The 27,452-nt window shown below is 49.4% G+C and overlaps 2 protein-coding genes across 2 annotated transcripts; one reads left to right on the top strand and one right to left on the bottom strand.

Annotated features, from left to right (window-relative positions):
* Positions 1-286: 286 nt before the first annotated feature.
* Positions 287-3,908, bottom strand: GON7 (GON7 subunit of KEOPS complex). The gene is made up of 3 exons (XM_045288055.1): positions 3,652-3,908; positions 2,329-2,397; positions 287-592 (listed from the first exon to the last, which is right to left on the bottom strand). Exons 1-2 carry the CDS (start codon positions 3,878-3,880, stop codon positions 2,387-2,389), a joined length of 240 nt encoding a protein of 79 aa, XP_045143990.1. The 5' UTR covers positions 3,881-3,908; the 3' UTR covers positions 287-592; positions 2,329-2,386.
* Positions 3,909-4,132: 224 nt separating this feature from the next.
* Positions 4,133-20,995, top strand: UBR7 (ubiquitin protein ligase E3 component n-recognin 7). The gene is made up of 11 exons (XM_004698770.2): positions 4,133-4,293; positions 6,754-6,887; positions 7,408-7,468; positions 8,414-8,509; positions 11,825-11,878; positions 12,586-12,691; positions 14,585-14,790; positions 14,977-15,126; positions 15,593-15,755; positions 16,153-16,214; positions 18,991-20,995. Exons 1-11 carry the CDS (start codon positions 4,144-4,146, stop codon positions 19,081-19,083), a joined length of 1,275 nt encoding a protein of 424 aa, XP_004698827.1. The 5' UTR covers positions 4,133-4,143; the 3' UTR covers positions 19,084-20,995.
* Positions 20,996-27,452: the final 6,457 nt, after the last annotated feature.

Raw genomic sequence — 27,452 nt, 5'->3', positions numbered from 1 at the left:
TAAATTAAAACAGGAGAGGAATACATTATTTATTGAATGGTCTCATCTCTGCATGTTTATAGATTGCATCTGAGTATGGATTTCAGGTTTCCTTGGGTTTATAGATTGGGTCTGATTCTCTCTTCAGCATTTCTATCTAATATGCTCTCACTTACCTTCCATGTGTCATGAGCCATCACTCCTAATATTTTAATACCCAACTTTCCCCACTTGCTCCTGTGCTTGAAACGTTAAGTACAGTTTTATAACTGAAGCAGAAGCTTAAACATAGACAGCACACATTGTATCCAAGGGCTCTAATTTTATTTCAATGGTTTGACAGTTCTTCTCCACTCAAGAAAACAGATTTTTTTTCTTTGATTAAAATCGTCCTGGGGAATAAAAGATGATTTTTCCAAACAGGAGCATGATAACATGCTTAAGTCTTCCTGACATGGTAGTGCACGGTAATTAGGAGAGTAGCAGTCTTTTAGTTAAAAATCTTATCAACACTATTGTAAAAATGGTGACTTCAGCCTTTTTGCAGAAGGTCCATCTGAGTTAGTTCCATTATCAACGTTATTTTCATCTTCTATACCATCTTCATCATCACCTTTTAAAACAAATATTTGTGGTATAACATGTTCAATAGTTCAAAATAAACACCAATCATTAAAATGGCTGGTAGAAAATAAAATAAAATGGCTGATAGAGACCATTTCAATTTGGGGATTAGTAAACCATGCAGACTCAAAAATATAAATGATGGAAGATTTTCTAAAATAATCTGTCTCCATCACTTTTTTTGGGGGGGCGGGGGCAGAAATTCACACACCAAAACATTCCCCCTTTGCAAATGGTTTAAATAGATTTACAAGGGTATACAGCCATCACCCCTATCTCGTTCTAGCACATTTTTATCCCCCTCAAAGGAAGCCCAGTAATCATCATCAGTTACTCCGCCCTCATCCTCTGTCCCAGCTCCTCACAACCGCTCGTCTGTTTTCCTTCCGTGGCCTTGTCTGTGCTGGACCTTCTATCTAAAAGGACTCACACATGGCCCTGTGTCTGTGTTCTTTCCTGCAGCATGTTTTCAGGGTTCATCCATGTTGTGGCATGTATCAGTGCTTCCTTTTCGGGGGGTGGGCATGTTTCCATCTCTCCTAGGTCTATGTCTAGGTGTGGGACTGGTAAAGAAATGCCCTAGGAGGGCCACGTGTAATCCTATGTTAGCTTTGAGAAGGCAAACTTTCCTCACCAACACTTGTGGTTGTCATCTTTCCCCCTTGTGTTGAGAGTGTTGACAGGACACACAATCCAGCGGTCCCTACATATACAATTTGGCGATACTGCCTACATTCTTTGAGGCAGACTCCTTTTTGGGGTTGTTCCTCTCTCACTTTACATAATTCACTACACTCAGCGGACAGTCTAATCTTCTAGGGCTGCTGCTGTCAACTGGATCCCATATAGACAGTTCTTAATGTTCAAGGCGGACTTCTTTTTTTTTTTTTAAAACCAGTTAAGCTAAACTCTGGTTCTTAGACCAACTTTAGGGGTCTTTTTGGTTAAAAATTACCTCTGGCCCACAGGGTTCACCCATCCTCCATGGCTCCAGAACAGCAGTTCTCAACCTATGGGTGGAGACCCCTTTGGAGGTAGAAGGACCTTTTCACAGGGGTCACCGGATTCACAATAGTAGTAAAATTAGTTATGAAGTAGCAACAAAAATAATTTTATGGCTGGGGGGTCACTACAACATGAACAACTGTATTAAAGGGTGACACCATTAGGAAGGTTGAGAACCACTGTTCTAGAAGGTTAAGTACAAAATCTATGAGAATCTGAAATTCTCCTCTGCATTTCCTCCCTTTCTGTTATGGATTCTCCTTTGAAAATATTGATCAAAATGTCCAGTATTGGTAGCCAGGTGCTAATCTCACAGCAAAAAAGGTGGCCCTTAGCCACACATTCCGTATTTTCTTCCTATTCCCACTCTCCATTTCTCCAAATGGAGAGAGAACAATTGCTGTGCCTTGAGTGGTTTCATGCACTCTTTTAAGACTCAGGCACTAGGCCACTTGGCAAGCAAGTAGGTCAAACAGAAGCACAGAAGGTGATCATAGGCCAATTAACTATATAGTTCATGAAACCAGGCCCCCACACCTTCAAACCAAGGAACCAAATCTCATGAGGTGTTTGGTATACACAAGCAGCCTCAGCAATGAACTCCTACTGTTTGTTTTTTCTTTGTAGACACTATAAATCGATCACACATTTGCCCATCCAGCATTTTACAGGGGTACAACGTACTGACAACAAATGAAATATCTGGCTGCGCAACCTTACCTTTGCCTTTGATCATCTTTATTACAGGCATCTTGGTGGCTGTGAAGTAGTATTTTTTTTAAATGTGGCCTATAGGTAACAAACACATGTGTCACTTCAACCACCTTCACATGTACAGTTCAGTCCCGTTTATGTTTCCAATCACCCCTGTGGTTTGGATTTGCATTTCCCTGGTGGCTCAGCATCTTTTCGTGTGCTTCATGGCCGCCTGATTTAGAGAAATGCCAAATACTTTGTCCATTTCTAAAATGGGTTGTCTTTTTGGAGCTGAGGTTCCATAACTTTTAAAAGTGCCGTTATAATTTGTATCTCATCTATCTTCTGAGATCTAATTCATACAACATAAAGTCCACTTTAATCTCTCTCACTTTTTACAAAAGTACTCAGACTAATGTGTTTTGATCATCAAATAAAAATAAATTTAAAAAAATGCTTTCCTTTACTGACTCAATGTGTAGAACAGGCGGCAGTTATTTTTCCAGTAAGTCATGGTAGGTTTTTTTTAATGCCTATACTCTTGCCCTTATGACACTAAAATAGATGAGAATGCCCAGAAACAGGACTACTCTTTCAACACACATGGGAACAACGAGTTAAGTTTACTTATCATCTTGAACTCGAGTAGTGTTCTGAATTGGCGTCACCACATTATCCAAAATTATCAAGGTGTCGTCAAAGTTTTAGGCGTTCAGAACAGGGAGCCAAACCAGATCAGATCTGGTTTTTGTCCTCCAGATAAGATTTTTAAAAGTGACCGCAGGAACGAGAAGGGGCGGGGGTGGGGGGTGGGGGGTGGCTGAGGGGAGTGAATATCGTTCAATTTCCTGGTCTTAACACTTCCCAAATGCCACCTACGAAGCTGGGTACTGAGAGAACCTGGAAGGTCGGTGATGACATAAAACGGCAGTTTGTTCCCATCTGCGACAGCTCACCACCTTTTTACCACCACACTCAGCTCGAAGGAGCCAGGCCCCCTCGGAAGCCTTCCTTCCTTGGTGGGGGGCGGGGCGCCGAGGCAGGCACGGGGCGTCCACTGCACTCGGTGAAGAAGGGCTCGCCTGCAATCCCCCACCGGGCCTGAGTTCCACGGGGCTGTCCCTTCACCTAGCTCAGCCCCGGGCCTGACCACCGCGGGCGCCCAGTCCGTTTGGGGGCGGGAGGGGGACGTAAAAATGAAAAGGCATCTAGTGGTGAAAATGCTTCCGTGGAAACAGCCCAGATGGCCGTGAGTGCTCACCAGTCTTGGCGGGAATACTTCTTTCACCGGAAGCCCGCCACTGCCACGGCGCCCCCGCCCACCCTTCGTGCCCGCGGAGAACTCACCGACTTCACCGTCCACGGCCTCCTCCTCCGCCGCCGCCGCCGCCGCCGCCGCGGGGTCCGGCGCTTCCCGCTGCATCAGGGGGCTGAGCAGCTCGTTCACGCTCCCCCTCATCTGCTGCAACGCCGACAACAGGCCCTCGAAAGAGTCGCCGTCGTTCGGCACCTCAAAGGACACCCGCAGCTGCCGCCGCCGCCCGTCCCAGTAGATAAACTCGCCCAGCAGCTCCATGGCGACAGCACAGCTTCAAGCCCGCGCCAGAACGAGACACCACCCGGAAGCGGAAACCGGCCGCCAGCGCGCGCGGGCGGGAGAAAGGAGAGGCGTGACTTCCGTGGCTCGGTGGGTGGGTGGGGTCGCCCCGCCCCTTCCCTTCCCTTCCTGGTTCAGGGATTGGTTGCCGGCCCTCGGGCCCCGCCTCCTTCGGCTACGCCTCTCGCGGCCGCTTTTTCCCGCCTCCGCCGAGCCAGCGCTGCGCCGGGTGACAGTTGAGGATGGCCGGAGCCGAGAGCGCCGCGGGGCGGCAGTCGGAGCTGGAACCTGTGGTGTCGTTGGTTGACGTGCTGGAGGAGGACGAGGAGCTGGAGAATGAGGCGTGCGCTGTGCTGGGCGGCAGCGACTCCGAGAAGTGCTCCTATTCGCAGGTGGGCGCGCGACCCGGGGCCTCGTCTCCCCTCCGGCTCCCGCCGAGCCCCCCTCCCGACCAGACTCCCCGTTCCCGCCGCCGCCGCCTCGCTGTGCGCTCGGGTGTGGGGCGGGCGGGCGGGCGGTGCGGGGCTGCCCCTCCCGGGACCAGGTCCTCGGTCTGCGCCCTGCCTTCCCCCCCCTCCCGCGGTCTTCCTCCGTGCGGCGCCCGGCGTTCCGTCCTCGGTGGCCCAGCCGCCTCTCCGAGACCACAGAAATCCATCTTTGTTCCTCCTCCTCCCATCCCGAGGGTGTTTATTGGGAACCAAACCATTGGCTTGACTGGTTTTTATTTTGTTGCCGAGAACACGTAACACCGCTACAGACGGTCTCCACACGTCCAGGGCAGGGGCGCCGATCACATCTCGAAGTTGTGCAACCGTGTTCGCGGCCTTTGGCCGAGTGGCTCCTCCCCGTTCACCTCCACACGCCGCCCTCCCAAACGCCCCCCCAATCGGTCCGCCTGCCGGTGTCGCTTCCATCCCGACCAGACGGTTCTTGCAAGAGCGGCCTGTTCGGGGCAGGCGTTCGTTACCAGTCAAACCACACTGTCTGGTTGTAGGACGACCTACTTTATTCAGGCGGGCTTGGGATCGAAGGTTGAAAGGTGATCTCAGGGCAGTGGTTTCAAGCGTTCCTCCTGCCTCGGTGGTTCCAGAAAGTCTGGATTCCGGGAGAATTTGAAATGTAGTTGTGCAGGCCCTCTCCCCACCCAGTTCTGACGAGGATTCAGCCGTCGCGTCTTTGGGCAAAATCACTTGTTTTCTATTAGGAGAATTCGCGCCAAGGCTAAAAGCGCTGGATGGGAAAGTCGCCCTGTGTGGGCAGAACTGCTCAGCTAGTTTTCTCTCTGCAGTGTAGTTTGCCAAACGCCCCGTCGTTGTTGTTGAAATGGAAGCAAGTGCCATGTCTGCCTGTGGTGTGTCCTCCTGGGGACAGACTTGAAGCAGAGCAGCATGTGGCACTGCCAAGGGGCACAGGGAGAGGAGGAAGTTGACATTTTGGAAGACATTGTGATTAAGGGTTGGAAGGATTGTGATGGAGTGACCGAGGAGCAATAGGTTAAGCCCTGGGCTGCTCGCCACCAAGGTCGTGGTTCAAAGCCCCAGCCACCGTCCATGAGAGTGAGATGAGGCTGTTGTTCCCAGAAAGATTGGCATTCTCTGAAGCCTTCGGGAGCAGTTCCACTCTGCCCTGGAGGATTTCTAAGAGTTGGAATTGACTTGATGACAGTGGGGGTGAGGTGGGGGGGTGTATACCCTAGGTATCAAGCAGGGGAAGAGTTTGGAGGAGAAAGCAAAGACCAGGCATTTGCAGGAAGAAGGCTAACTAGATAAGAGGATCCCTGGGGCATTGGGCGATGAGGGAAGAGACGTGCTGTCCCTATGTCACAGTGTGATGAGTTCATAATACCAGTAGTCATTGTTGACCAATAACACACTGGATTCCTGGCTAATCCTGGCATCCAGAGGTTGGCTGGTGCTTTAAAAACTTTGGTCACCACTAAAACAACTTTTGTCCCAGCTGTCCTTTTAAATTAAAGATGACAGGTTTCATAAGCCCCTGTGTAAACTACTTTTGAAATACAGTTCTATAAGAGAGATTCCTTTGAAGTTTCATTTTTATTATACTAAACCACAATGGCAAATTGCACAAATCATATGTATATATTTTGGGGGAAAGTGAACCTATCTTCTCAATCAGGAACCAGAACATTCCTGGCATTGGAAAGCTTCTCTATGTCTCTTCGTGCTCCCTAGTGGAGTGGAACCATGATCAAGATTTCTAAAAACCTACATAAATTTTGGCCATTTTCCCTTCGATTTTGTAACTTTGAATAAAATGGAATTTATTGCTAAGTTTAAAGAACATTGTTTATGAACACCTGTAAACCTCTTAGATGCATTTATTATTTTATTTCTTATCTATTTAGTACCGTTTTTTCTTTTTGGCTGAGCCATCTGGAAATAAGTTGTAGACCTCATGACTGTACCTCTAAATACTTCATCATGTGAATCTCTCTAAGAATGCACTGATTTTTTTCCCTTGGTAGAATTGTCAGCATTCTCCAGAATGAACGTGTAATAGTACTTATAAGAACCTGCACACATTCCTGTACATGTTTATGTTGAAATGGTTCACCCTGAACATCATGGTCCAAGTTGATGGCCATTTGAAAACTTCCTATTACTTCCTAGTACTGGAAACAGAGCTATATATAGTGATAGGAAACACACAGCCCGTTTTGATACTTTGTTGAATTAACTTTATCTTAGTGGTTCTGTATTACAGGAAGATCTTGACAGACAATCTGATTTTAATTGTTTCTCAGATCTTAGTATGATACTGTTAGGTAATCCTGTCCTATTGTATGAATTCGTTCTCTGCTTCTCTCTGGTTCTACTTTGGGACTCTTTCAGGGCTCAGTGAAGAGACAAGCGCTCTACGCCTGCAGTACCTGCACTCCGGAGGGAGAGGAACCAGCAGGCATTTGTCTGGCGTGCAGTTACGAGTGCCACGGAAGTCACAAACTGTTTGAGCTATATACAAAAAGGTAAAGCCCACCAGCGATGGTTACTGACTGCTTCTTTCCCCACTCTACTTTTCCCCATTAAAAGTGGAGGTGCACTAGTGAAATTAATTTATATCATGTCAGTGGAGAGGATAGTTTTTCCACAGGGCCTTTTCAGATATAATTATGGTTCAGACTTAAGCCGCCTATTCTTCTCTGGCATTTTTTGTACACACACTCACTGGTAAACACCTGAAGGCACATTTATACAGGAGGGGGATTCAAAGAGTCAGTGGAAAAAACAGAGCACAAAGATAATGGAGCACAACGAACCTGTGGAGGCCCCTTGAATGTATTTGTGTCTTGTGCATGTTAATTTCTGGAATTTAAAATGCCCTTCATAACTGGATATTCTGCATTGACTACATGAACAGCAATCAAGGCCACACTTTTTTTGCGACCTCGGAAAGGATTAGAAAGGGTTCCACTATGATTTGAGTTTGAATAAAGAAGTTCTTAGAGTTCAGAGATAATAAAACTTGCCCTTTGTCCTCTGTTTCAGGAATTTTCGTTGTGATTGTGGAAACAGCAAGTTCAAAACCTTGGAATGCAAATTATTTCCTGTAAGTAAGCACTGTAACTATATGATAAGTAAAAAGGAGGTGAAGTTGAGATTTACTAGAGTGGGTGAAAACCGAATGTTTTCCCCAAAGGATGCCTTGGTTTTTACTCTTTGCAAATGGTCAAATCAGTTAGTTCATGTTAGATACACTCAACATGGTAGGTTCCTGTCAGATTCATAGCGACCCTCTGTGCACAGCAGAACAAAACAAGGCCCAGGCCCTCTTCCTCCTAACAGTTGTTACGTTTGAGCATTATTTTATTGGAAAAACTGTATCATCCGTGCAGAGCCTACCCTATAGTTCCTAATGAAGGTGAAGGGCTTGGGAAGGAAATGTTCCTTTCAGGTTGAATTATGTTGGTTTTGCTCATGTTAGGCTTTCACAGAAAAGGGAATATATAAAATGCAGTGACCAGGAATGTGGGCTAGATACACATGAGGGCCTTTTCCTGGGTTTAGTGACTAAAAGCTGCTGAGACAGTAACCTTTAGTAAAAACAACAGAAATGACAGTGATGCCTCGTTCAGTCATAATTGTTCCAGCTGTCAAGTTTGTTCGCTGCGTTGAAGGTGATTTTTAGATAATTCCCTTACCTCTTTGTGATCTCCTAGTAACCCAGGGTCCTTGACTGTCTCTGCAGGGCCGAGAGCAGTAGCCATTTACATAGGTTGATAATGATGAACTGTTATGTCTGTTTAATTGAATGGGTATATCGGGTTTTCCTCAATGTTCCAAAACATAAATTTCATTTTTTTCCTGTGAATCTTGGGAGAAGTATCCCTTTTATAGGAGTGATCTCCCCCACCCACCCCACCCCACCCCAATTGTACTTTAGAAAGTGAAAGACCGGTTTCGGGGGAGTTGGACAAGATACTTATTTAATGTATACATATATCTCCTGGTGAATGACAATTGGGCCCTATTACATGCTGAAATTCTCTTCTAGGATAAAGCAAAGGCAAATTCAGGCAATAAGTACAATGACAACTTTTTTGGATTGTATTGCATTTGCAAGAGACCTTATCCTGATCCTGAAGATGAGGTAAGAGAATTGGAGATTCAAACCTGGGGGACTCTGTCAGGTCTGGCTTTAACTCCTCAGCCTCTCAGGTATCTGTAACTGGTGCCCTGGTGACGTAGTGCTTACATGTTGAGCTGAAAACTGGAAGGTCAGCAATTCGAAACCACCTGCTGCTTCCCTGGAGAAAGAGGAGGCTTTCTACTTCTGTAGAGTTACAGCCTTGGAAACCCAGAGGGACAGTTGTACCCTGTCCTATAGGGTTGCTATGCGTTGGAATGAGCTCAATGGCAGTGAGTTTGTTTGGCTTTTGAGCTGTTCAGGAGGGCCTTTAGTAATTGTAAAAGGATCTTCTGTGTATTCCTTTGAATTCTGGCTAAATGTACAACTGGTACAGATCGGAACTATACTTCTCACTTTCACATCACGAGACTGAAACATTGGGCAGGGCTTTCCCGACACCAAGCCTCCTTTCTTTCCTTCTTTTCCTCTGACTCCTGCCCTTTCTCTCTCTGCCTGCTCTCCACATCTGCTCGCCACACCCTCCCCATTCACTCAAGACCTGCCCTTTAAATTCTTGCCTCTTTGGAATGCAAAAAGCTAGAGTTTGAGTATATAAACTGGGTCCTTTACATTTTTTTATTAGAACCATAACAAAAATACTGATTTTTTTTCTTACTTCACTACTGTGCCTTCCACCTGCCTAACTGCTCTACTTTATATGTGTGTGTATGATTTACAGTACATACGTATATAATTAGTGAACTTGGGTTTCCATGTTTGCATTTTTTTTCTTTTTAACAAAAGTGAAAATTCGTGCATTTAGTTCTGCAACTTGCTTCTCTTACTCAAGTGTATGTAATGGGCATCTTTGCATGTCTCACATGCAAATCTACAGCATTCTAACTGTATATGCATGAACTAGTTCCTCTAAATGTTCTCCTGTACTGGAGTGGTGATGTCTCCTTTTGTACTGCAGTGTGAAGAAGGCTGCAGGGAGCATCCTTGTACAGTTTTCTGAGTGCTCTCCAACAAGTATTCACCTAGGGTGGGCATCAGTGGGTTGAAGAAGAGTTGCATTAACATGTGTGATCCTAAATCCCAAACAGTCTGTAAGAGTACTTCCAGAGGTAATAGAGGAAGTTAGCAGGGTTGTCGGGTACAAAGTCAACACAGAAAAATCAAATGGATTTCTGTACACTAGCACTGAGAAATCTGAAAAGGAAATGAGGGAAATATTTCTATTTCTGATAGCATTGGAGCGAGTAAAATAAAAACTCACTGCTATTGAGTCAATGCAAACTCATAACAACCCATTGTGGGTTTCTGAGACTAACTGTTTATGGGAGTAGAAAGCCCAGTCTTTCCCCCAAGGAGGCGCTGATGGTTTCGAACTGTTCACCTTGCAGAATGTAGCCCAATGCATAACCACTGCACCACCAGGGCTCCTAGAAGGAAATGGAATGCTTAGGCATAAATCTAGCCAGTGATGTGTCAGACTTGCGTAGTGCCTGGGGTCTTAAAAGCTTGCACAAACAACACTCGGTCTCTGTTTACCTGGAGCAGCAGAGAAGTAAGGAGAGTCAGCAAGAGGAGGAAGCTAGAAGGAGCCCTGGTGGTGTAGTGATGATTACACATTGCGCTATGACTTTCAAGGTCAGCAGTTTGATTGAAGACACCAGCTGCCTCTCAGGAGAAAGACCCGGGCAGCAACTCGATGACACTGACTTTGAGTTTTGATAGAATGTGTGTGTGGCCCATCACCTCCATGAACAACTTCCCCTTGGCTTTGAGACCAGAAGAACTGGATGGTTGCCCAGCTAGCATTCCGGCATATTTTAATCCACAGAAGAATTCTGATCAAAAGAAGGAAAATGCAGAACAGATTTCTAGAGCCCTGGAGGATAGATGAACCCCTAACACGATTGCCCTGAGATCATCTTTAAACCTTCAACCAGCACCATGCCATGAAATCTGAAAACCAAACAGTAGTTCAGCTTGCCTCGTAAAAGAAGGGCTGCTTCAACATCAGACTCTCTTAAGTGCTATCGGTCCAGAATCCGAGTGACTCCAGCAAGGACGCTGCAGGGACAGTGAGTTTATGTAATGAGGGAGGAACAACAGGAAAGGAGGGAGGGGAGGGATTGTTGTACCGACCAACCTTGTCATTCAGGTCCTAAACTACATGTGGAAACTGTTGAATTGGTACGTTTTGCTGTGTGTGTTTGCAACAAGAGCAAAGTAAATCTAAAACAAAAAGAATAACCAATCCCTCGAAAAACAACAACACTGACTCTGTCTGCCAAAAGGGTTGAACTACCAATAGCATCAACTGTAAGTATTTTCAGGCGTTTAAGATTTTGTCGATGTGACAGACAAGTAATAGTATCTTCTTAATTTTTATTCATGGTGAAGTTGTACATCTTTTCATAAGTTTAATGGGCATTTGTGATAACCTTTATTCAGAATTGTTTGGGTTTTTTTTTTTTTTGGGTGGGGCCAGTCCTTGGCCCATGTTTTGATTGCATTGAGTTTTGTGCGTGTGACTAATTCGATGGAGATCTTTCCCTATTTAGATCCCTCGCCTTCCCGGCTTTCTCATTGTCTTGTTATTGAGCCAAATTAAACAGAGGGACAAAGCAAAGCTTTCTTTGAGTTGACAAACATTAAACCAACTCTGAATGCTGTGAAGCCTGGGACAGCGTGTTACTTAGAATGCTGTAGGATCAAGAGGCTGGGGAAAAGAGAGAAAATAGAAAGGATGATGGATCAGTTGATTAAGGCAGAAAATCTCAGCAGGAAAAGGCTGGCCCAACAGGGAGGGGGTGTTCATCAGTAGATAAGAAATCCTAGGAATGAAAGGAAAATCACTCCGAAAATCGTCTTTGTCCTTTGGAATGTGATTTGTCTAGGGTTAGCCTTTAGTTAATAATTCAGATGCAAGAACTGTGTGTGTCCATATGATGATATTTGTAACACTTAGCTTTCAGTTGTCTTGGCAGCCCGGGGTAGTAAAAAGTCCCACCAGCTGCACGCTACATGGCTCGGCTCATGTTCCCTCTAGGGTCTTAGTTTCTATGTAAAATGGGAAAATGTGAGTAACCTACTTACCGAGGTCTAAAACCTGCTGTCAGGTAGCTGGGGTGAAAGGACTGAGAGCTGCAGAGTGTTTACCTTCCTGTAACCTTTTCCTGGCCCTCATGGCTGCTGGCGGGCAGCTAGGCGAATCCGAGAGCGGTCAAGGATTCGTTCATTCCCTCATTTTACTAAGGACCACAGTTGCTGCCCTGCCCAGTATTCAGTGTCCTCACTAACCAAACCCCTGCCTCTCTGTGTCAGATTCCAGATGAGATGATCCAGTGTGTGGTCTGTGAAGACTGGTTCCATGGAAGGGTGAGGAAGCCGCTTATACCTTCTTAAGCTATTGTACTGTCTTTAGAATAAGGTGAAAGTTTTTTCCCCCTTTTGGATTGCTATATTTTACATCATTACCACTCTGTTCAAAGTATAAAGATATTAGTGTGCTGTTGCAATATTTACGGAGCCCTGGTGGCCCAGCAGTTCAAGTACTCGGCTGCAAATAGAAAGGTGCCAGTTTGAACCCGCCAGCCGCTGCAGAGTGAAGAGTCCAGCCTGTGGGCTGTTCTAGTCTGTCCTGCAGTGTCGCCATAGGTAGGACAGCCACATGGAAATACTGCAGGTTCTGTTCCCGACCACCCTAACCAAGCACATAGTGCAATAGAAGCAAGTCACACAGATTTGGGGCATTCGCCGTGGTAGAAATGAAAGCTATGTTTACACTGTACTGAAGTCTGCTACATGCGTGATAGCATTATGAGAACTTGTGAAGGGTTGTGAGAATGGCCAAAATGTGATACAGGATACAGGCCCACAACGCAAGCACACATCGTAGAGAAAATGGCACCAGTTGCCACAAGCCATCCATTTGCTGGGTTAAAAAAAAAGAACCTAGATATCTTCAGTGTGAGGTAAAGTGAGGTGCGATGAAACGAGGCCTGCCTGTGTGGGTGTATAAAATAATGGGCCCTTTGGACAAGTTGGCAGCCACAAGAAAAAGACCCTATTTTCTGTCTTGACAGCACCTTGGCGCTGCGCCCCCTGAGAGTGGGGATTTCCAGGAGATGGTGTGCCAGACTTGCATGAGGCGCTGCTCCTTCCTGTGGGCGTACGCTGCGCAGCTGGCAGGTGGGCCACACACTTGTGCTTGTGAAGTTTGTGCGTTCGGATGAGGCTGCCTACTCCCATAAAGAGTTATTCTCAGAACCCCAAAGGGGCAGTTCCACCCTGGCCTGTGGGGCTCCATGAGTCAGAATGACTTGATGACAGTGTATTTGTTTGTTTACGTCTTTGTTTCTTTTGTTAATTATTTTATTGGGGGCGCTTACAAATTGTTTTTTATTTTTAATTGGCCACACACTGCATGTCTGGCTCACGTTCCCTCTGGGGTCTTAGTTCCTATGTAGAATGGGAAAATGTGAGTAACCTACTTACAGAGGTCTAAAACCTGCTGTCAGGTAGCGGGGTGAAAGGACTGAGAGCTGCAGAGTGTTTACCTTCCTGTAACCCTTTCCTGGTCCTCATGGCTGCTGGCGGGCAGCTAGGTGAATCCGAGAGCGGTCAAGGATTTGTTCATTCCCTCATTTTACTAAGGACCACAGTTGCTGCCCTGCCCAGTATTGTGTCCTCACTAACCAAACCCCTTCTCTATAACCGGCCTAAAGGTTGGTTGGGAGACTTGTGCGGAAAATGATGTGTGCTTGACCCGTGGTACAGACAGTGGATGGACCAGAAGTAGAGAAAATAGAGAAGGCAGTTTTGAATGGAGCTTTGAAAGAAAACGAAAATAAGTTGTTCTTGAAGGCATACTCTTGGCTGGGGAGGGGGGGTTAGTTATTATTTAATCGGATGCCTTGTTATCATTATAAGGAGCCCTGGTGGCGTTGTCAAGTCAGCAGTGGACTGCTGATCCCAGAGTTGGCAGTCCAAAGCCACCAGCCACTTCTTGGAAGAAAGACGAGGCTGTCTGCCCAGTACAGATTTGCAAACCTTCAGAAACCCAGTGTCAGGTCGCCGTGAGTCAGATCAACTCCAAGCCCGGGGTTTTGGTCAGAGCTTTATTTGACAGAAGTGGACCCAACCAACTGCAGTATTTTCCTACAGATAGTGCGCCAATGCTTATAACTTGCATAGGAAAGTAACGAGGGGGGTTGCAAGTGCACCCCAAAAATGTGCTGTGTGCACATTGGCTGCATAAACCACAAGAGGGCTACAAACCATTCATGGAAAAATTGAATGAAACGACAATGGGATTTTCCTACGAACTTTTTGAAGCCCCTTCGTATAGTAGTGAATAAAGAATGGTCTTGGTGGATGTATTTACTTATTTTTAAGATCATTTTATTGGGCTCATGCATCTCATCACAATTACTCAGAGCCGTGGCTGTGACCTCATCATTGCCTCAGGGAACTCTTCCCCACGGGCAGCTCCCTGGCTGCTCCTAACTAAGCTCTCACCACGCCCCTCCAATTTGCCCGGAGTCCTTAGACTCGGACGCTCGCTTCCTGTCCCACAGACGCTGGGTCTGTGTGTCTCCCTCATCGCCTCGGTTTTCTTTATCTTTTTCTCCCTCCCGTCGCCGCCCCCATCCCAGAGGGCCTCATCTCTTACGACAGTGAAATGGCATGCCCAGGACAAGGCCCCGAACCATTTCTCTTCTCCCCGACAGACATCCTTTCTCTAACCCTGCCCTTTTTTCCTGTCCTCCTCCCATCGTTTCCCCCCAAACTCTCCTTCTACCTGTGTCCGCACGTAAGTCTCTCCCCAGCCACCGCCACTGGTGTCGGAGTCAGCCCTCTGTCAGTCTGCAGTAGTCCCTCCTCCACGCAGTGCTTCAACCATGATGTCGCTTTTCAAATGACCAGTTGGCTTAGTTTAACTTCTTGTCCTTCTCAGCCCTAAAAGTTGGCTCTTTCCCTCTTTCAGATCCTGAAATAACGTTTTAATCAAGCTCAGTGTTCTCGGGTTTGGCAGGTCGGCCAGTCGGTAAGTGGTGTGTGCTTTTTCTTTCGTGCCCGCAGTCACTAAGCCGTCTGCTGAGGAGGATGGCTTGGTGCCGAGTGTTGACGGCAAAGGTGATCAGGAAGGTGCTAAAAGGGAAAATGGAGATCATCAGGCTGGCCCTCTCAGAGAGGACACCCCCGCACGTGGGAATGCTGCTGCCACAGACGGGAAAGAGCAGACTAACGAGCCGGGCACCAGCTCCAGCTCCGAGGCTGGTCTCCAGGTAACGTAGGAAGCATGCATGGGCCATAGAACAAGTAAAACAAAGACCCCATGAGTCTGGTCCCCACTGTCCCTGTCCCTTGGGATTTCAACGGTACCTTAGACGTAACGGTATACCTTGACACAATGGCAACTTAACAACTATAGTAGCTTTGCAAACACTCTTCGAAACTTAATTTTATTTTAGGCAGCGTCTAAGAAGCAGAGTCTCCAGGGAGACTCCCAGTTCAGCTGCAAATTTGAGGAACTTAAAGCGAAACCATTTCTGAAGAAAGACACTGCCACCTATTGGCCCCTGAACTGGCGGAGCAAGTTATGCACCTGCAAAGGCTGCATGGTGAGTGCCTGGTTGAGGCCAGGACACCCGGAAAGGATATTGTTGGGGTTACCGCTAGGGGAGGTAGGAAGATTGTAAAACCTTGTATTATGTCAGTTTTTAAAATCCGGCTTGCAGTCTGAAAATCATGTATATGGAAGAAATGAAGAATTATGCAATATTTCTTTACATATTTATCACACTGTTTATCTTTCTAAGTCATAGAGCTACTTGAAACAAAACTTGACAGTTACAGTGTCTCAGTCATTTTTTAACAGAACCTCATAGAACCAGACCTCTTGCAATGAGTTGGGATTTCGGAGAGGGAGTGGGGTCAAAGGTGTAAAGGAGTCAAGCAGCTCTCTGCCCAAAGGTCTTCCTGGTCGCTCCCTCCGAAACCACTGCAGAAGGCTTCCAGCTTCTCGTGCGGTTGACTTGCCCACAGTGAGCCAGAGTCCCAGAGAGAACATTTGTTTGTTTCTTGAAGAAAATGTACGCAGACCTTGATGTCCTGTTCCTGACCGACGAGTCTGACACCGTGTTGGCTTATGAAAACAAAGGCAAGGTTGAGCAGGCCTCTGAGCGACGGGACCCTCTAATGGACACCCTGAACAGCATGAATCGAGTCCAACAAGTGGAGCTGATCTGTGGTACATTGTGTGTGTGTGTGTGTGTGTGTGTGCGCGCACAGGAAGCTCTCAAAAGTTGCCCTTACTGTAAAAAAAAAATTCCTGAATAAATGAAAACTGAAATCTCTCTTTTATTTCCTGCAAAGGAAGTGAAAGATTGGAATTGTTTAATAGACCTCAACAATAGCTTACAGCTGCTTGGGAGTGAGGATATCGATTCTCTTTCTCTGTATCTCTCTATCAGAAGGAAGCCCAGGGCCATTGGGAGAATTGGTAATCTGTTTCTAGACAGGTTTAAATTCAGGAGAATTTGGTCTAAATTATGGGCATACTCCAATGTCAATGGTAGAGAGTATTTTGTTTTTACTAGCAAATGGTTTGCCCGAGTGTGAAGTGGGCTTTTGTTGTTTGTATTTAGAGTACAACGACTTGAAGACTGAACTTAAAGACTATCTGAAGAGATTTGCTGACGAAGGCACGGTAGGTTGAGCTGAAGCCCATACTCCTGTGTCTTCAGATGAAAAAGATGAAGGTGCCCCCCAGCTGGGCGAGTTGAGAGGTGCCGGTGGGCGGGGGGAGAGCAGCAGATCCAGACCCACCAGGCTTCACCCTGGGCTGGAAGGGCTGAAGGGAGGGAGCAGCCAAGGAGAATCTGCGCAGGGCACCCTAGTGTCCCACCAGTAGCACATGTTATACAGCCATGTCAGAACTGGCCTTGCTTCATTTTATCATTTCTGCATGTTACATATGTGAGGGTGTTGTGAAAACCCAGTAGTGGTCGCTGAGGAGTTGGCTACTGGGAGGACCCCAGGTCATCCCTGCCCTGTGGGAGCCAGGAGCTCCAGGAGTGGGCAGTGGGACTGCCAGACAGGATACTAGACTCCAGGGTACAGAGTGGAGGGATTTCTCATGGGGACAAAGACCTGCCTCGTACTCTAGAGAGGGACTTTGAAGGCAGTGCTGGCTGCAGTGTTTCCTGTTTGAAACCAGGCTCCCACATGACTTGACAAATGCTTCCTAGACTTTTCAGTTTTAATCATTTTTTATAATTTTTTTCCCCTTTAAAATACTTTCCCAATTTTCCAATGCTGACACAAAATGGAATTTGATTTTTCACAGCCTCTGGCTGTCCTGACGGGGGCTCAGTGTTTCACTCTGTTGGAGCCAGAAGTACAGAGGGGGATCAGACCTGAAGTACGCCCAAGGCGGTCCCTGAGGGCTGGATCCCTGTCCCTTCCTATCACTGTCGGGCCAGGCCTAAGGCACTGCCTGCCTGTACAGAGAGCCTCCTCTGAAACGGCGTTCCCATTTGTAGAGAATGTCCCCGAGGTCACTGTGTGGCCAGCAAGTCGTTTCTGTGGCAGGGGCTGGCCTCTGTCTAGTGTCATGCTTGCTTCTCAGCCCCAAGACCAGGCACGTGTCGGGTATAATTCACGGTGAGTACGCATTTGAGGCATTTCACATAAGAGTTAGCGCCGTGTGACCTTCAAATGGCCCCTGGAGTCACTTGCTTCGTGGGTCTCCGTTAGTATGAGAAATCCGAGGTGGGTGGTGGGAACTAAGGTTCTAAGCATTGTGCCGTTTTGCCTGGCTGTGTGATGCTCTGAATGGTCCGACTCTCTGAGCCTTGGTTTTCTCTCCCAGCCCATGGGGATAGCATGACAGTAGCCTGCCTATGAGAGGGCTTCAAAAAATTCATGGAAAGTGTACAGTACCTTTTAATTCCATTTCTCCAAGAGCATCTTGAAGCCCCCTAGTCCAACACTGAAATGCTGTCTGGTCATGCTCAGATCCTCTGTCAGTGAGAGGGGTCCTTCCTGACCCCATGTCTAAAGTATGCAGGACCAAGTCTTGCCATCGCACTTGGCTGTGCTTCTCTCAGCCAGTGTCGGCCCTGCAGGCGGTCTGTGGTGTACTCGATACTCGATACTTGTTCATTCTGCCTTATTTATCATTGCATCTGAGACGGTAAAACAACAGCGTGACTGGGCCCCCACTGTGTTCTCGCCCCAATCCAAGAGCAGCAGTCAGTTCTGATCACCTGGCCCTACTCAAGACTCACCTTCGTGAAATGATCACTGAAGATAAGGTGCTACAGCAAAGGGTGGTGAAGAAAGCACATGGTGTCCAGCTATCAATTGGAATAGTGTCTGGGGTCTTTAAAGGCTTGTATTTAAACAAGTAGCCATTTAAATAAGGAGTCAACTAAGTCCACATGGAAGAAGCACAGCAGCTTGTGTGATCCAGAGATGACAATAGCAAAATTCAAATATGACAAAGGGAAAAGTATCAGAGCCTAAATTTTGAACACGCAATTTGTAGAAGGCCGTGGAGGACACTAGGAACCCAAAATTCATCTGCAGAGCATCTAGTCAGATTAAGCTGCTGGCAGATCCCCTGTAGACACAGACAGGGGTCTCAAACAGCTCTACTATCAGATAGAGATCATTGTAATCCGTGATTATACTGGATCGAACTTGATACTTGGTCACTTGACCTCTCTCGACGCAACCTGAATTTGTTATAGGTGCAAGCAAGTATTTCTTACTTGTTTCATGACAAGGCATTTTTTTTTCCTTTTTAAATATTCATGGTGGTCTTTTCTTTCTTATTCATTTTGTGTTGTTGCTGTTTTATCTTTACCACTTTATTTTGTTTTCTTTTTTAAAATGGTCACTGCTGGGTTCCCCAGATTGTGAGGCACAGAAGGAGTAGATGCACAGGGATGAGAACTGATGCGAGGGTGGATAGGGGGGTGTAGCGCTGGGATGGGAGATAGGAGCCGGAGGGGGCAGTGGGAGGAGGCAGGGAGCACTAGAACTGATGGTAATTACCATCTCATTTTAAAAGCTATTTAACCATGAGAAAGAAAATGTTCTAAAATGGATTTTGGCGATGCGTGTACAACTCTTCTTGATGTGGTTGAACTATCGTGTGATAGGTGGATGAAGTGCCCATGAAACGCAAACAAGCCAGGACTTGGGTCAGGGGCAGCCCTGTTCTCTTCAGTGACTCTGAGCTTTTTAGTGCTTTGAAAAGGTTTTCTGCAGCGTCTTTCCGATGCAGTGCGCCATTTCTGAGTTCCTGTCTGCTGCTTCCCGGGGGTTGACGGGACAACCTCCTCTGTTCTCCGTGCGTCCTGAAGGTGCCTACGGGCTCCGGGGATGCACTGGTTTCTGCACTTTATGTTCAGAGGGTCAGGCCCCATCCTGGCTGCTCTGTCATTTAGTCGCCTCTCCTCTGCTTTCCACCCCAGGTTGTTAAGAGAGAAGACATCCAGCAGTTCTTTGAAGAGTTTCAGTCGAAGAAGAGGCGGCGGGTGGACGGCATGCAGTATTATTGCAGCTAGAACGCCAGGGCGGAGCCTTCTCTCTCGGGCCAACAAAAGTGTCACTTGGGGTTCCAGGAATAAAAGTGGCATCTTTCACGATTGGTCCGCTTTCCAGCCTCCTCTCCTCCAGACCTTGGCTTCCTCCCTCCCTCCCTCCCTCCCTCCAGCTGCAGTAGCCACCAAGCGTGTGCTGTTCTCACAGCTGCTTCAGGACGCAGTGTGGCGCAGCCCGTGCCACAGATGCCTCCCCACCTGTCAGCCCCACAGTGGGTGGTTTTCAGTTTTCAGAAGTTGGGTTTGGCTTTGGGAAAGGAAATGTCTCTCATTAGGAATGATTTCACTCCCTCCATGTCTGCTCTGCCCCAGGGGCGGCTGTTGGGCATCTCTGAAGGGTCTCTTCCCGCTGTGAGTGTGGGTCCCTTGCCTGTGATCATGGTGCCTTGGCCCAGAGCTGCCTCCACTCACCCACACCCTGCTGTTTGAAGGCTGTGGCGGGTATGCAAGGGACCTCAGAGCGGCTTCTTCAGGACCCTTGGGCGGCCAAGACAAATGGTTTGTTTTGCCTGTCTATCTGTCTGTCTCAGGCAAGGCGATTGGATAATGTCAGAGTCAAGGAAGCAACTTCTGTTAGTAATTTCATGCATAATTTAATCCCACTGACACTAGGACATTCGAGTGTTGGGACTGTCATGCTTACAGCCATCCTGGAAAGCCTATAGGAAGGACCCAGCCCTTGTCCTGTTCCTCGAAGACCCACCCACTGGCTCAAGCCCCACCCCTGTGAATCTTGCTGGTTTACAAATCTCTCTGGGTTTCTGTATATCATCAGGGATATTCGTAAGCATATAGTATAATGGACCTATTTTGATATTAAGAAAATGTTACTCAAACCCAAATTACTCCTCCCTCCCCCTTAAATCTGTGCTGAAGCAGAAAGAACACTTGGCAGACAGCAGGGGGTCACTGTCCTGTCTTGGCGAGGGCCCCCAGAAGGCCGTGGGCTTTTCAGTATGGGGACCTGACCACCCACCGCTGGCTCCCTTGGGTCTGTGAGCGCTTCCGTGAAGCCCCTCGTGGAGTGTTGTAGAAAGCCCCCACTTGAAGGGAAGCCCTTCCTCTTGGATCTCTTGCAGGGCCCTTAGTCTGTGTGGGAAACACAGCTGCCTCTTCCCAAGGAAGGGGTTCCCAGAAGCACTCGAGGCCCTGGGCCACACGTGTATTTTAATATTCCTCTGTGTGAGCTGGCTTGTCAGACACGAGTGCCCATGACCCCTGGCAGAAATGAACTAGGTCTACAGGCCAGGGCCTTGAACAGCACCCGGGACACCGCTGGCTTGTGTGAAGACTCCCGAGGCTGGGTCCTTGCGGCTGTGGGCGGGCAGGGATCCTGGCCATGGAGCAATGTCATACCCTGGGCTGGCTGGGAGAGGACAGGTGGCTGACATCCATGCCACACCAACCTTTTTTCCAAGTCTGGGTTTTTGTGCCCCTACAAGGTTGCACTATTTGCATACCACTGTGGCCTGTAAGTTTTCACCTCAACTGTCGAGCTTAACTATCAGAAGGTTTCCTTAATTCCCCTGACAAGGCAGGGCCGAGTCTTGTAGGCACCCACCCAGGGCTGAAGAGCTGGTTTTAGGACAGGTAACTTCCTTCCCGGACATTAACCAGAAATGCTTTTTTTTTAAACTTGTTCAGAACTAGTTTCTTAGCGACTTTATGGGCCCATCTCTTCTGGTTGAGACTGGTTTGGGTCAAGGTGTGGTGGTTTATGTTAATGCATGGTTTATGCAAAGCAAGACTACACTGGTTGCTTTGAAGGAATTCTGGCACTATATGTGCATTTTTGTAGACTTGTTAAAATGACTTATAATGACACTTAACTATAATCACATTTCTGTGAAAATTTAAATAAAATGAATTCAAAATGCTGGCCTTCTGTTGACTTAATTACTTTTTAGTTATTTTTAAATGGGCACAGCTTCCTCACAGGTCAGCAGAACCTGTATAAAATGAGTGCGCTAACAGCTGTTCTGGTGGAAGGGGGCGTGGGCAGCGTGGCAGGGAGGGCCTGCTATCAGCCCAGCGTCTATTGCCAATGCTAGGTCCATCTCTGGCCTGACCCCCAACAAGACCAGAGAAGGAAGAAGGACTTTTCTTGGGCCTGAGTCCTGACCAAGGGTGCACAGAATGTCACCTGAGCTCAGTGTAATGGAGGGAGGAGGTCACCTACCGCTCGCCATCATGGAAAAGCACAAGCCCCAGAGCCGGGGTCTGAACGCAGGACTAGGCAAGGCTCCCGGTGCAGCAGCAGAATTGAATGTGGAATTAAAGCAATCTCAGGAGGCAGCCCAGCCCACCTCAGAGGGTCGGCCTGTTCTAGGAAGAATGGGGTGTTCACAGCCCTGGCCTAGCAGGGGTCTGTCTCCCAGGGAAGCCTGGGAGCTGCCCCGGGAGGCCAGCCTTGGTAGAAAGAGTGTCCCAAGAGAGGTGCTGGGGCAGCATCGCCGCCGCCTCTTCCACCGGACCAGCGCAAAGGTGTTTGTGCCATCCTCGGAAGCACACCATCCCAGAGAGGCTGCCCCACCCCACCTCACCTCTCAGGTCAGGGGGCCTTCCTTGGCACATGCCCTGGGAAGGGCCCAAGCTGGTCTTGGCCACTCGGCTGCCCTCCTCTTGGGGCAGTGCTCCAATTTTCAGCAAGTTCTGTGCACCTCTACATCTCTGTCCTGTGACCTCAGGGGTGCCCCCACTTCCTTGTGAGCCAAGCTCAGTGGGGAGCCCTCCCTCACCCAAGAAAGGGGAGGGAAAGCAGCCACATCCCCAGGAGTTTTGGCCCGTGTGGGGCCGTTAGGTCAGCCTTGCTTGAGGCGTGTGCTACTGTAGACTATGCCACAGCAGAGAGGTCGTCTCCAGTCCTCTAGCTTCTGATCTTGACCCGCGGTGGCAGGGGGCTCTTTCCTCACTGTTCTCCCAGTTCTGGATGCCATCTGTGTAGTCTGGGTGGACTAGAGAAACAAATTCATAGACACATATGTTTAAGTGTAAGAGCTTTCTTATATGTAAGAGAGAACTTTATATCAAAGGGCAATTGTACATTAAAACATCCCAGCCCAATCCAGTTGTGTTAGTCTGGGCAGACTACAGAAACGCATCCATAGACACATAAGTGTATAAGAGAGAGTTTTAAATAAAGTAATTGTATATTAAAAAGCATCCCAACCCAGTCTGGTCCAAGCCCATAAAGCCAATATTAGCCCATGTGTCTGATACCAATCTATAAAGTCTTATACTCATGAAACACATGCAATGACGCTGAATGCAGGACGATCACAAGCCAGTGGGTAGAAAGTCTGGATCCAGTGGTGTTGTAAGCATCTCAGCACTGGCAGGGGTCTACATGTGGCTTCTCCAGTACCCAGGGCATGGGGTCTATTAGTATAATGCCATGTGTCTTGTCAGTAGAAGGTCTCTCAGGGAGTGAGTGTTGTCAGTAGATTTCAAGGGAGTGAGCAGAGAGAGAGAGAGACTGTCTCCTGCCTCCAAAGGAAATCCAGGAATTCCCAGAATCCTCAGGAGAAGGCCATGCCCACACAGAGGCCTCATTGGCTATGATCTGATTGACAGACTAGACTCCACCCCTTCACTCGTAATCCTTTCACATTGAGACCAGATTATGTAACTACCACAGCAGTCCAAGTCCTAAGTCGGATATTAGCCCATATGTCTGATACCAGTCTATAAACTCCTCTTCAGACTCACACAACACATGCAATGACGCCAAGTGCAGGAAGATCACAGCCAGTGGATGGAAAGTCTTGTGGATCCAGTGGTTGTGGCGTGGGTCTCCACATGGCTCCTCCAGCTCCAGGGCTCTGGCTGCCATCACCGTAGCGCCATATGTCTTGTCAACAGGAATGTCTCGCCGGGAGAGAGTGTATCAGCCTCCAGTGAGGTATTCATCTCCTCCCTAGCACCTCCAAATGAGGTCATCAAGCTGTGACCTGACTGACAGGCTCAACTCTACTCCGTCACTCTTAATAGTCTCAAGTTGACACCAGATTATGTAACTACTACGCCATCCACGGGAAAGGGCTCGGGCTCGACATTCCTCTGACTTTGCCCCTGGCCTCCCATCCATAGCCTGGCTCATCTCCATTTCCTTCTTGGAAGGGTGGGCTTTTCACAGGGCCCTCTCCCCTGCTAAGCAGCACTGCACTCTCCCAGACCTCCCCCCTCCCAGTTAGGGACTCCCGGCTTCTCCTCAGCTGCATGAGGCCCATGCTCACTTCTGCCTCAGGTCTCAAGACTCCGTACTGACCAGAAGTGCCATGAACGGAGTGGAAAAGATTCACAACCAATTCCTTTTTTTTTTTTTTCCTCCTGGGAACTGGCTGGAGAGTGGCCTGTGCTTGGCACTTCCCTATGTCCCATGTCAACTCAGTGCTTCCGTGGTACCGAGGCCTGCTGAGGCGCAGCATGGTGAGACCACCTCAAGGCCACGGCACTACCCACATGTGGGGAAGGGACTTGCCGGCCTCCGTCAGGAAAGCTCTCCCCCCGAGGCAGCCGGAGCTGGAAACAGACTGCCTGCGGATTGATGTCTCAGCCCTTCTCCAGGTGACGCACCGGTGCAGGCCACATGCCTCGGGCTGCGTCGCAGACCTGGCCCTCAGCTCCCTGGGTGGCAGTGTGGGTGGGGAAGACCCCCGTTGGAGTTGCACTTAGAACAGTCGGGAATAAGATATTTGCGAGTTGATTTCATTCATCTTTGTCTTCCCCACTCTGCCACCCCTTCTGAGAGGGTGCATGCTATGGTGGTGCCAGGCTGGGGCCCCGCCCGCCCGGTGAAGGCTGATTTCTTTGACGATACTGAGCTGTGTTCCACTTGTTTCACCCCCTCGGTTTGGAATCCTGAGGAGCTCTGGCCAGGAAGTCGATTACAAGTTGGGTTGCTAACCACGAGGCCAGCAGTTTGAAACCACCAGCCACTCCGAGGGAGAAAGACGAGGCTTTCTGCTCCTGTGAAGATAGGCAGAGCCTCAGAAACCCACCGGGGCAGTTCTGCCCTGTCTGTGGGCATGCTGCGAGCCACAATCAACTCGATGCCGGTGTGTAGGAGTATCCAGGATAATTGTCTTACAGGACACTCCTTATTGATCCAGAATGCACAGAACAGTGACTGTCAAATTGTAGGCATGTCGCTGAACATTCCCTACAAGAGTAAAAATTAAAATAAAAGATCCTGGCGGCACAGCGGCTAAGCGCTCGGCTGCCTGCCTACCCCCCGGCTAGGGATTGGAATCTGCGCAGTGGTCCCACTGGAGAAGGCCTGTCTGTGATCTGCTCCTGCAGCGATGATGGCCGAGGACACCCAAGGGACAGGCTGCTCCGAGGCCGCTCCCACTCAGAGGGACCCGTGCTCAACAGAAGGAAACCCTGCCCTGTCTGGCACCGTCCCCACCATTGTTTCCACGTTGGAGCCCCTGCTTGCAGCCGCCGTGTCCATGGTCTGGTCAAGGGCCTTCCTCTTTTCCGCTGCCCCTCTACCAAGCATGACGTCCTCTTCCAGCGACGGGTCTCTGCTGACAACACGTCCAAAGCACAGCGTGAGAAAAAGTCTCGCCACCCTTACTTCGAGGAGCCTCCGGGCCGGACTTCGTCCACGACAGACTTGCTTGCTCCTTGGCAGTCCGTGGTGCGTTTCAGATTCCAAACCAGCCCCGTCGTTTCGATGCATCAACTCCTCGTTGGTCTTCCTTGGTCAGCGTCCACCTTGCACAGGAATATGAGGTGCCTGGAGTCCTCGGAGTGACATCCCTGCGTCTCAACACTGTAAACCAGGCCTTCGGCGGCAGACTGACCCAGGGCAGCGCCTCCTTTCATCTCTGAACTGCTGCTTCCGGGAGCCCTGACTGGGATCCAGGCAAGGTGAAACCCTCGACCACTTCCATCTTTACCTGTTGGGGACTTGGGACTCCTTCACACGGGGGTGTAGTCCACCCCGCAGGCTACAATCCTTGATCGCCATCAGCCAGGGCTTCAGCAAGCGAGGGCGTATCACCGGCACGTTGCAGCTGGATAATCAGCCTTCCTCCCGTCCTGATGCCGCATGCTTCTTCATCTGATGCAGCTTCGCAGACAACAAGCCAGCTCAGGGAGGGCTGCTCCACCTTCCAAGTCCCAAGACTCCAGCTCCACATGGCCGGCCGGGACTGGAAGGTTTCACCGCCCAAGAGTGCAGCCTGCCTTTGCCCACCATGTGTGACACGGCACACGTAGGCACCAGGCAGATGGAGGTGGGCTGAGGTGGGGGCTGATGGCTGGACTCGGCGAGACTCCAGCAGGGTGCCAGGAGCTGCTTTGTGGCTGGAAAATAGAACCGCTGAACGGTGGGAGGTGGGAGGGAAGGTGTCGCCCTGCCCAGTCTGTCGCAACCCGCAAAAGCAGCCCACAGCCTCCCTGGCAGAGCCCATCCCTCCTGCCCCCCACCCACCCTCTAAGCTTCTTCAGATGTCTGGACACCCTGGGATCCACCCACGGACAAGCAGGCAGCTCCGTGGGAGAAGGGGCCTGGGCCGGGGGCGCAGCGGCTGCTGCTTGCTGGCAACACTGGGGGAAGGGCTTAGGGGATGCAGCCAGTCCTTTGCAGATGGTGAGCCAGACTCTCTGGGTGGCTGTCGCCATCCCTCTGTGACAGTGTGAGAACTCTACCTGGGAGACTGGAGTGCCCTGGCCAGGTTAGGCTCCATGTCTCCGTTTCCTCATCGGCTCCACCCAGACATTCTTGTTGATGGGCCTCACTCAGTTACGGAGAGGGCCCCCGTGTCTGACGCGAGTCAGGCCACTGAGGGGGTTGTGACCCATAGCAACCCTATCTGTGCACCACAGAAGGAAGTCCAGCATCTTCACCCCGGCCCTGTCCACCCTCCCCATCGTTCCTGTGCCCACCCAGCTCCCGGAGGACCCTCCACTTGACCGAGCATGACGCCCTTCTCCAGATGCTGGTTTCTCCTGCGCCAAGTATGTGACGTGAAGTCACGAGACGGGCCGTGGGCTCCATTTGATGTTAATCTGTAGAAATTCCAGTCTAGTTAAAAAATGTAAACATTGGAAATGAGTTGTGGGAGAGTGCTCTCAGGAGCACTCCGGCTGTGCTTCCTCCAGGGCAACTCGGGTCCTTTGAGCCGTCCGGGGTACCTGCAGCCATTCTCCTCCGCCTTCCTCATTCAATGTCCAACTTCCGCTGCATCCGAGGAGACGGAACACACCGTGGCTGGGCCAGGCGCACCTTACTCCTCAGTCACATCCTTGCCTTTAACCCCCCAAAGAGGTCTTGTGCCGCGGGTAGTGGAAACCTTAAACCTGATGGCCCAGAGGAGGTGCTCCCTACATGGCAATTCCCCCTGTGATAACTCTACCGGAAAGGACACCGAGGACCGCAAACACAGAGACACCGGCCAGGGCGGCTCAGCAAGCCAGCGTCAAATCAGGTCTCCCAGGCTGTTCAGGGTGGTGACTCTGTTCTGGTTTGGGGTGGCAGGGACAGAGTGAAAGGATCAGGGAGAATGTGTGGACTGCCCCGAGCACTGGGAAAGCAGAGGTTGTTCTTCACTTCTTCGCCCTCCGGTCCCCAGGGCCTGGCCGCCAGGGACACACAGCAGGGTTGCTGAACAATGATGGAGCCACGGGGCGGCCTGTGCGAAGCCCTCCTCCTGCAGGGAGGGAGCCTGTCACACACAGCATCTGGCCCTTTGTCTACAGAGGCAAAAAGGACCCAGGAGGCCCTCTCACTGCCGGAACCTTCCACTGGCCCAGGGCGCTACGTTCTTGCCTGCGATCCTGCCAACACTGGCCATCTGTCTCCCTGGTGAGGAGGGCTGTAGTGCTGGTCATCAGGATGGAAGGCGGGCTAAGAAAGATGCTACCGCGGGGCTGGAGACTGCTGCCGGTGGGGGCCGCTAGGTTTTGGAGTTTGGCATTGTAAGACACGGGGGACAAAGAATCCACCCAAGCTCACGGTTGCCACGAAAGACCAGTGTCCGTGAGTGGTGTGGAAGTCCACCAGGCACTGGACCTTCCCAGCTGAAGGCTCAGGGTTTGGAACAGCAGAGCTCGATGGAAGAAGTGGCTTTGTTGTGACCCAGGACAGGCTTAGGGAGGAGAGGGGCGCTGTCGGGGATTGAGTCCTGCTATGTCCCATCCAGGATATGTGCTGTACAGCCGAATTCGAAGCGCTTCCCTGTTCTGCACCAGCCACGGTGCCAGTCCATCTGGGGCTGCAAAGATTAGTCTAAGGAACCCTGTGCGGCTGTTTTACTTAGTCCTACTGGGTTGCTATTAGGTGAGCTCAACACCAATAGGGGTGGTGGTGGTGGTGGTGGTGG

This window comes from Echinops telfairi, unplaced genomic scaffold (assembly GCF_000313985.2).
Source record: "Echinops telfairi isolate 266 unplaced genomic scaffold, ASM31398v2 ScPeMD7_18;HRSCAF=68, whole genome shotgun sequence".
In the NCBI taxonomy this organism is placed as follows: Eukaryota; Metazoa; Chordata; class Mammalia; order Afrosoricida; family Tenrecidae; genus Echinops; species Echinops telfairi.
The sequence above is the reverse complement of the archived record's forward strand: the minus strand, read 5'-3'. Positions and strand labels throughout refer to the sequence as shown.

Excerpts from the sequence above, each read along its gene's own strand:
- GON7 (XM_045288055.1), bottom strand. The coding sequence starts at position 3,880 with ATGGAGCTGCTGGGCGAGTTTATCTACTGGGACGGGCGGCGGCGGCAG.
- UBR7 (XM_004698770.2), top strand. The coding sequence starts at position 4,144 with ATGGCCGGAGCCGAGAGCGCCGCGGGGCGGCAGTCGGAGCTGGAACCT. Across the intron at positions 4,294-6,753 it reads AGAAGTGCTCCTATTCGCAG|GGCTCAGTGAAGAGACAAGC; the intron begins GTGGGCGCGCGA and ends GGACTCTTTCAG. Across the intron at positions 15,127-15,592 it reads GCACCTGCAAAGGCTGCATG|AAAATGTACGCAGACCTTGA; the intron begins GTGAGTGCCTGG and ends TGTTTCTTGAAG.